This window comes from Tigriopus californicus, chromosome 11, assembly GCF_007210705.1.
Source record: "Tigriopus californicus strain San Diego chromosome 11, Tcal_SD_v2.1, whole genome shotgun sequence".
In the NCBI taxonomy this organism is placed as follows: domain Eukaryota; kingdom Metazoa; phylum Arthropoda; class Copepoda; order Harpacticoida; family Harpacticidae; genus Tigriopus; species Tigriopus californicus.
This window is the reverse complement of record NC_081450.1, coordinates 10,437,495-10,446,882: the sequence shown is the minus strand read 5'-3', so window position 1 is coordinate 10,446,882 and position 9,388 is coordinate 10,437,495. Positions and strand designations below refer to the sequence as shown.

The window sequence follows — 9,388 nt, the reverse complement described above, 5'->3', positions numbered from 1 at the left end:
GACACTTTTGTCCACTTTTGTCCACTTTTGTCCACCCTTATTTTTGGACACTTTTGGACACTTTTGGACAGGGGTGGACAAAAGTGGACAAAAATGAAATGCCCACCCTGCCTAGGATGGAACCCTGGGGAACAACTGATTTAACATCATGAATGTCACTAAGGGATCCCTCGACCTTAACTATTTGCTTTCTATCCTGAATGAAGCTTCTTATCCAATTGAGAACCTTGCCTTTGATCCCAATGTCATGAAGTCTATTCAACAAAAGGCCATGGTCTACTTTATCAAAGGCCTTGGCAAAATCGAGATAGACAACATCAACTGATTGGTACATATGAGTTAAATAATAATTGTCATAGGTCTGTTGCCTCTTTTTAGCAGTGCATGTTATTTTGGCATAAACATTTAAAAGATCTTGAAAGTGATTATAATCTACTTCATTTCCTGAGGATAGAGTTGTAATTGATTGCAATTTTTGAGGATTTATTTTTTTTACTTTTACACCACCTCTGGGAATGTAACTCCTGGCAGTTCAAGATGGAAAGCTTGTAATTCTGATTGAATATCTGATCCACGAACAAAATTGAGTTGTCAGATCTGATTAACCGTTGAGCATAAGGTGGAAGAGAAATTTTTGTTATTATTTTTTGTATGGCACTCCCAAAGGGGTCATAATGAGAATTGGTTAAGGTAATTATAAAAAAAAAATATTTGAAGTAAGCGATATTTATAAATGACATTAGTCCAGAGTATCAAGATGCCGGTGAAGCATCACGCAAGACATCATTGTCAATATATCTATGAAAGTTAAGGCTTGCTGGGATACCGTATTGGTAGAGCATCCGCTTTCCAATTTGTGAATCCTGGTTTGATCCCAGGGAAGCCAAGTCTTCTTTGCGGTATTTAAATCACAGCATGAGTTGCTGCTTTAACAGCTTAATTGGGCGAACTTGCGGTCATTCCCGAGGGTGAGGCAATAATTAATGTGGCTGTGACGACGAAGTGGTAATATCCCTCAATTGGGACAACCAAAATCAGTTGGCAGGCCGAGCGAGAGAGCTGCCATCTGACTTCGTAACAAACAATCTATGAAAGTTCAAGGGTTAGATCTTGCTGCAGGTAAAAAAGTACTTGAGATTCCATGGCAAGATGCGGCATGAAAAATCCACCATTTTTATTTTCATTTCATTTCCAATCCATTCCTGCCACAAGTTCAAGAATAGATAGCCTTATTACTGTTCGTAAATTATCGGTGGAAAGCCGCCGAGAATCCGCATCTTGACCAAAATAACTTTTTAATGGCAAGACTGTAATTTTTATCCTAAAGTTTTTGCTACTGCTTTCATTTCCCTTTCTTTAAACCTTGAAATAGTTAATTAAATATTTGAAACCTAAAAAAAAAAAATGGATGTGCATTTGATTTCGATTGAATTAACATCAAAGGTATTAAAGTTATTCTTTGTAATATGTTCTCTTTATTCTATAGGCGGACGATGAACATTACATTCCTCGATCAGTGTTATTAGATCTGGAGCCCAGAGTGATCAACAATATTATGAATTCAGAGTACAAAAAGTTGTACAACCCAGAGAATGTTTACCTCGCCAAAGATGGTGGAGGTGCCGGCAACAACTGGGCCAGTGGCTATTCCCAAGGGCAAAAATTGTACGAGGAGGTGTTTGACATCATCGACCGTGAAGCGGATGGCAGCGATTCCTTGGAAGGTTTCGTCCTCACCCATTCCATTGCAGGTGGAACTGGATCTGGCATGGGATCATACATCTTAGAGAGACTGGCTGACAGGTACTTTTAAGAATATTTTCTTACAAAATGCTTTTAGTAGGATGTGTCCAAAGTGTTTTTGATTAAAGGAACTATTTTACCAAGATTTTTAATAAGCTTAACCAACCTTTTAGTAAGTTGGAAATTCAACATGAAAATGTTGTATATTTATGTACAAGTGGAAAAATGAAATACAGATGTGACAGCATACACCTTTTTATGTTTCTGTTGATTTTTGTCCAACCAACAGATGATTTATTGGACGGAACAAGCAAAAGGAAAAGCTTCTGTGAAACACTAAAATTGAACACTGAGACACTGAAACTGAATGCTTCTAAACATACGTAACATACTTACAACACTTACAACATACTTCATCTACAACGCTAATAGTAAACTGTAATTGTAGATTTTTTCTCGAAAGAATCAAAGACATTCGTTAATAGTGTGTCTAAACCAGCATAACTCGTTTGAAATCTTGCCATCAGTTGCATTTTGACTTAATATTTCAACAATAAAAAACTAAAATCTTGACATTGAAGTCATATTTATGAAAAGCCTGCGTGGCAATGAAAAATAAACCTTCTTTTGTCTTTACTTTCCATTTTAGATATCCCAAGAAATTGGTCCAGACCTACAGCGTGTTTCCCAATCAAGAGACCAGTTCAGATGCTTTGAGCTCTGTGGGCGTATCAGATGTAGTGGTTCAGCCCTACAACTCACTCCTCACCCTTAAAAGATTAACTCGAAGTGCCGATTGTGTTGTGGTCTTGGACAACACTGCGCTCAATCGCATCGCCACCGATCGTCTTCACATTTCCAATCCCACATTTTCGCAGATCAACGAGCTCGTGTCTACGATCATGTCCGTTTCAACCACCACTTTGCGATATCCCTCCTATATGAATAACGATCTCATTGGACTCATTGCACCCTTGATTCCCACCCCAAATTTGCACTTTCTAATGACGGGTTACACACCCTTGACAACCGCTGCAGATACACAAGCTGCCATCAGAAAGACCACAGTTCTGGATGTGATGAGACGGTTGCTCCAACCTAAGAATATGATGGTGTCCACGGGTGGGGTGGACAAGAAAATTGCCCATTGCTACATTTCCATTCTTAACATTATTCAGGGAGAGGTGGATCCCACACAGGTGAGACTGTTTTTCAATCTTATTTTTGTCTCAGTTTGTGGTGACCAGCGATAGGTTTTCAAGCCATACCTTGTTGTAAACTGTTCATGATTGAAATTGGCAGTTCCGCAGCATGTGCTATATTTCGGAGTTGAAGTAGTTAGCACACATGGTCATAAAACGTTATAGAAAGTCTCGCTTTCCAAAGACAGAGGGACAACTATCTCAAAATAACCACTTAGTGGCCATAATGAACCTTGGCCACGTATCCGGAATACCCATCCACGTGGTAGTTGACCGTCTGCAACTTGCCGTTCGGGAGTTTGACGTGGTATTGGCCTTTGGTGTGGCCTCCATGGCGGCTTTCAGAATGTCCAAAGTTGTTGTAGCCATCATGCACCTTGTAACCAAAAGAGTAATGACCACCGTGGCCGCCTCCATGGCCGCCGCCATGGCCACCCCCGAAGCCGCCACCATGGCCGCCGCCATGACTGGGTTTGGCCAGAATGGGAGCAATAAGGCAGAGGATAGCAGCAATGAGAACGAGGACCTAAGAACAAGGAGATAATCTTATTTACCCCAAACGGACTAGAAGGCAGTGAATTCGTCAGTGCCAAGAGATTAATACCTTCATTTTGGATGTAATTGTGGGCTGTTAAGCTCCAAATGGAAGAACGAGATGTGATGAACGAGACCATTTTGACAAGTTATTTATAGGTTCGGTTCTTCGAGTGCTCGCATGAAAAGTTAACTATCTTTTAGATACATGTACTGGTGGTATTTGATATTTGATTCTTGAGACGATTTCCTACTTCGACGTACGTGAAAAGCAGAAGATGCACTTTGTGGATCGAACATTTAAAAGTACACAAGTAAAAGTTTTCGAGGCACCTTTGAAATTCAGTTGTAGTTCACAATTATGTTCAGATGCAATGCAAACTGCACCAAGAAGTACGATAGAAAAGGGTATGATTGAATTGGACTAATCTTTAAGTCCTTGTGACCAATCTAAGAAAGTGCTTTGGTGGGCGATTTTGTTTGTTTTAGTTTAGATGGAGGAAAAACGTCACCAAAAAGCTGGACTACTTCACTATTACTTCACTAATACTTTGCTGTGTGGTGCATGAGTTTGAATGGCATTAATTGGGCCCCAAAGTCGGCAATGGTCACAAAAAGACGTATTATTCGTCGTACAGCTGCATTTAGCGAAAGATACGTGGGACATTCGACCAAAAATGTTTTGGCTTTGTTTACCAATCACAAAATCAAAGTTGAGCAAGATTCTTCTTGAATTGAAAAAAGACGCAAGTACGCACGTCATGCATCATGACGGTTTTGTATACGTAATGCCATCTTTATCATACGTTACCTCTCTCAAACTCAGAAAGCAACTACCTCAATATGCTATTTTTTTAATAAAAGCTATTCCATTTCATTCCCTAATTGGTCAAATTATGATGAGTAAGGAATATGCTCGGCGGTGCGACACCATTTCATTTCATTTTTATTTTTGAACGGATAGAGGGAAAAAGAAGACGAATTGTATGCTCTCTCCTTTTTAAGGAACGACCGATAAAGAAAACATATTCAGCTGAGGGTGGATTTGGAATTGATTTACACGTTAAGTAGAAATTCGAAAGGGTTTGCGCTAGCCGGTTTTCTTCTTTCAAGAATTCAGGGCATTCGCACTTCGGAAACCCAATTTCTCATTTCTAACCCTCTTTGATTTCTGCTCAACGTGCAAATCAATTTCAAATCCGCCTTTTAACATTCAGCAATGTCAACTCAAAACGCAAGAACATTCTGGTGGGCGTTTCAATTCGATGAGCCAATCAAAATGAGGAAAGAAACAGCTTTTTCAGCCAACTCGATGACGACATGTGCGTTTGAGACTCTCATTAGTTTTGATTTTAGATTTGGTTATCGATTTAAAAAACCCAATGATGCAGTATATAATCTTGAAGGTGATTGAGTATCTATTTCTAGTAGATTTATAAACAATGGATTATATCAAAAAGGAATTCTTGCGAAAGAGTTTTGATCCGTCGGTTTCCTACATGCGTGAATAGACCAATTTCGGAATATAAAAGTAATTGTCTTTGTATGACAAGTATTGGGGCATCGCATTTCTTTTTTAATTGGTTAAAGGATGCGCTTTATTGCCATAAAATGTAATATGCAATTCATAATATTTGCTCAATCAAATTGCTTTTGTCTTTCATTTACTGTACAGGGTGGAAAGAAATTAAGGGCGACTTTGAAAAAAAGGCGCCTCCTCTAGATTTTCTCGATGATATTGAGCATACGTATGATTCCAACGGACTATTTAAAACTTTGTGTAAAAAACACAGACGATCCAATTTCAGTCTAAATAAGATTGGTAAGCTTTCTCCTATAATTTGTCCGCCTGAAGATGAAGCAAGGTAATCACGACGACCTTGAACCATTCGAAATTGAACATCTACTTAAATGCAAGGATAGTAAATCTTTTAAGATCAAACGTGGCCAAGGTCAGAAACCTGCGATTCCTTCGAAGTCTGAAACATCTTCTTCAGGCTAAAATTCGATCATTTAAGACTTGGCACTAAATCTTTCAGATCTATAATTTTAAATTCTATCTAATCAAACAAATATTTGAGTGGGGAAAGATATTATCTAAAAGCACCAAAAGTATCCTCTTATTTTCTTTCCACCCTGTAACTCTAAGCAAATCCATTGGCACTTTTGTGTGAATGAAATGCATGGTTTTTCCCCACCAAATACCACTCCAGCCACTTCGCGTATTTGAGAGGGCGCTTTCCACCATTGCCGAAACAAATTTAGTTTCAGTGCTTGGCGCAATTGTGCGAATTCAAGTGCTGTGCAGCTGCGTGTAGAAAGATGAACGAAGGAACTAACGATTGTAGAGAGGGTTGGGCAGGGACGGAAAGTGTCTCTTCTTCTTCCCGTTCTTATGAATCGCACCGAGTGTTCTGGGGCTACGGACCAGAAGAGAAGGGCAATGCAACAACAACTATCATTCAACTCCACCACCCCTTCGATGCCACCGATGCGACCCATGTTTCTCAGGACTCTGGCATTGTTCTCTTACCCTGTGAACAAAGTACAAACGGCAGAGCCTCACATAGCAAGTTTCCTTTGTTCGACGCTCTAAAAGGGTCAATAAGTACGCAAGGGTTGGCCCAAAAATGCATGATTTTTTGGCCAACAACCGACTCACTTACTCTTTCTTTCCTGATCGGTCCATGCTCAAGAACAGTGTTGTGCCTTTTAAAATGTTCCCTTTCCCGTGTTCATCCTCCATCCTCCTTTCTTCTCCGTTTCCCCGCCACTTCAATCGCGTGTTCGGCCGCCAGGAGGTGGTGAGATTGGTGGTGGTGACGACTCGTTGCTTCCTTTCTTTCTTTCTGTCTTTCTTTGACTCGCGCAACCAATATTGGCCTCGGGCGCCATTCAGCTACTGGCTCTCCCACTCGAACTCGCTCGCAGGTCAATCCATGGTTCTGATAGTGTTCTGATATCCTGTTGAAACATCCAATTGCTGGACGTCCTAGACAAAGCAAAGAAGCCTGTTGCATCCCTTGTCTCCATATTTGATATCAGACCGCAGAATTATGGCTCCCCGTTGCGATCAAAAGAGTGCGCTAGCGCCCTCCAGTTGCAAGAACTTCAACTTCCCTACTAGACTCCTGCCCGTTAGTCTGAATGTACGTGGACAAGATCATGCACATCTAAGCTTCTTCTTCCCCAATGGAGACTGGTAGTCGTCAACCAAGCCATGGAAAGCGAAGAAGCTCCGCCTCTTGTAGCTCCACCTCCAGTTTGCTTCAGTCAGTCGGAAAGATCCGCCCGAACTCCTGTGAGAGTCTGTCATCCTGATGGAAGTTCTAACAGTGTTAGCTCGACAGGTCAGCTGTTCCAGTTATGTACGGATAATTCCTAGCGGTGTATGTTCCTCTCCGCTAGGTGAAAGGAACACAGACAGGCCCATGATGCCGCCACTCGTACGTTGGCCCAACATACTGAACGGGATCTGATGGTTCTTCGAGCAACCCTCTGTCGACGAAGAAATTTTCAAGTCAACCATTCCCGTTTTCTGTTTGAGTCCATGGTCGGGTACGGCGCTCGTCTTGAGGCTCCCTGCCGGGCAATGGAATGATCGATGATTGCATTGTTTGGTATTGGCCTGATTTGGCGGGAAATGATTGCATGAGAGTAGCTCCTTTGGTCATGTTCTGCGGGCCGGATAGTTGTGTCAGGAAATCAGTATTTTGCCTTCTGCCCCAATGGCGTCACTGGTCAACGCGTTTGCTTTGTTCGTTCATGCGGCCCTCACGTTCTTTCCGTCTCCCGTCCGTTTCAGGTTCACAAATCGCTTCAAAGAATTCGGGAGCGCAAGCTTGCCGGCTTCATTCCATGGGGCCCAGCCAGTATTCAGGTGGCGCTGTCGCGGAAATCTCCGTACGTCAAGACTGCTCATCGCGTGTCGGGTCTCATGTTGGCCAATCATACCTCCATCTCTTCCCTGTTCCAAAGAGCGCTTCGCGATTACGACAAACTCCGGAAGCGAGAGGCTTTCATCGAACAAGTAAGGATTGCTACCGTTTCTTATGGTTTTGTGTTTCGCCGATAGCCAATCTCATTGGTGATGGTATTTTTGTTCCAATTTTAATACGTAGTTCCGCAAAGAGGAGATGTTTGCCGATGGTTTGGAGGAGATGGACGATTCGCGGGAAGTGGTTCAACGGCTCGTGGACGAGTACCAAGCGGCTACCAAACCAGATTATTTGACTTGGGGAATGCAACAGAGCTGAAGAAAGCTATATGAGTTGCCATCTTAATTGTCGATAATAATTTTAAGGAAAAATATTTTACTTCGGTTACCCATTATCATCTCTGCCCTGCGAACTACAGTAGCGATATCTTTAACAATAGAGTGCGGAACTTTCCTGCTTGCCATGTTTGATCAATAATACCTTGAATGTCTGCAAATATGGATAGATTGTCGACCAGGCCTTTGGGCCCATCTATTCATTTGTTCTCGGCCTGTTGCTCACATGATTCAAAAAGACTCTCGAACAGTATTCCAAAATGGCCGAATCGATCCCGAAGAAGCTCCAAGCCAATCTTGAAGAGTTTGAAACTGACGAGGAAATTGTGGATGTCGATAAGATTGAAGACAAGATTTCCAGTAACGTCACGTGTGTCAGTGACCAGATTGATTCGGTGCTGAAAATATTTGACACTAAGACGTGCCTGGACATGCTTCGAGGTTATTACGAGGCGTACAGTGAGTATTATATCAAATCGAGATGCCACAAGAGAGTAAAAATGGTTGAGCAATCTTTATGAATCTTGTTGGTAGATCCAAACCCTAGAATGGTTAGCAATTTGATTGTTTTATTGACTCGACCAAAGCTTTGACTGGTCTGTCAATTGAAAATATGGAGACCAAAGATCAAAAGCATGAAAGAGAAATCGATAGTTTTTCGACCGATCAAAGTCTACCATTTATTGGGTGGTTGCAAATTTGGGTATTACAATTGCGAAACCTATATCCTCCTAATCAACATAACCTAAAGATTCCTTTTTTCTAAGGCTTATTTTTCTTCTATCGTAATAAGTCCCATAGCTACTCGAAATTTGATTATTATTGGTTTGCCGGTGGCTAAATGGCTAATGTACTCGTATGTGTAAATGATTTTGATGACTTCTCCACTTGACCGCCCCGCACATGACATAAACAATCAAGAATAAGCACTATAATCGAATTGAAATATCGTTGATTTGATGAGGGGGTCAATCTAATTTAAAAAAAACAACGATTCTATTATAATAATAATCTTTATTGCGACTCTTGGTCATGTCATGGCGTAAAAGTAACTATAAAATAAAATCTGATGTATAAACATCATAAAAAGAAATAAAACAAGAAAAATGTCAGGATGGTAAAGGCAATAAAATAGTTGACTAGAAAGTGATATCACAATGAGAATGACTAGAATTGGTTCAATGCACATGAAAAAAGGTAAGAGGTGAGTTACAGATAGTACAAAGGCGGGTAGGTAGAGGTAAGTGATGAAAATCTTGGTTATTGCAGAGTAGAGGATGGGCCAGATTGAACAGATCCTTTGTCAACTCCCGTCGCTGATGGTATTTGGCTGGGAGCCGGACAAAGGTGCGTGACTGCCAATACTCCGAAGGGATGTCGGGCCAAGGACAATAAGGTGTTAACAAGTCCTTGACCGGAAATGATAACTTGTGTCCGGACATCACCTCCGGAAAGGTCAGGTTCCCAACACTGTTGGACACTAACCTTGCCAGCCCGATGGTAAGGGGCTCGGTTTCACATAGAAAATGTGTCCATGCATTGTTGGCATATTGGGGCACGCAGAGGTATCGCTTGAGGAACTTGGTGTAGGTGGCATCGGCGGATTTGAGGGCGGATTGGGCGGAGTTGGGAAGCC

The 9,388-nt window shown here is 41.5% G+C and overlaps 3 protein-coding genes across 4 annotated transcripts in view; 2 read left to right on the top strand and 1 right to left on the bottom strand.

Moving 5' to 3' along the window:
- LOC131891132 (tubulin gamma-1 chain-like) overlaps positions 1-7,808 on the top strand; it is an 8,838-nt gene extending 1,030 nt beyond the window's left edge. The window contains exons 2-5 of the mRNA XM_059240648.1: positions 1,487-1,803; positions 2,393-2,942; positions 7,285-7,509; positions 7,601-7,808. Of these exons, the coding sequence (XP_059096631.1) occupies positions 1,487-1,803; positions 2,393-2,942; positions 7,285-7,509; positions 7,601-7,735 (1,227 nt within the window). The 3' untranslated portion in view covers positions 7,736-7,808. The remainder of the gene's footprint in view (positions 1-1,486; positions 1,804-2,392; positions 2,943-7,284; positions 7,510-7,600) is intronic.
- LOC131891134 (holotricin-3-like) lies at positions 3,039-4,334 on the bottom strand. The gene is made up of 2 exons (XM_059240651.1): positions 3,550-4,334; positions 3,039-3,471 (listed from the first exon to the last, which is right to left on the bottom strand). The coding sequence occupies exons 1-2, from the start codon at positions 3,553-3,555 to the stop codon at positions 3,160-3,162; spliced, it is 318 nt and encodes a 105-aa protein (XP_059096634.1). The 5' UTR covers positions 3,556-4,334; the 3' UTR covers positions 3,039-3,159.
- A 138-nt stretch (positions 7,809-7,946) lies between the features above and the next one.
- The window catches only part of LOC131891133 (uncharacterized), a 15,382-nt gene continuing 13,940 nt past the window's right edge, over positions 7,947-9,388 (top strand). For both annotated transcript variants that reach the window (XM_059240650.1, XM_059240649.1), the window contains exon 1: positions 7,947-8,211. In XM_059240650.1, the coding sequence (XP_059096633.1) occupies positions 8,013-8,211 (199 nt within the window). In that variant the 5' untranslated portion in view covers positions 7,947-8,012. The remainder of the gene's footprint in view (positions 8,212-9,388) is intronic.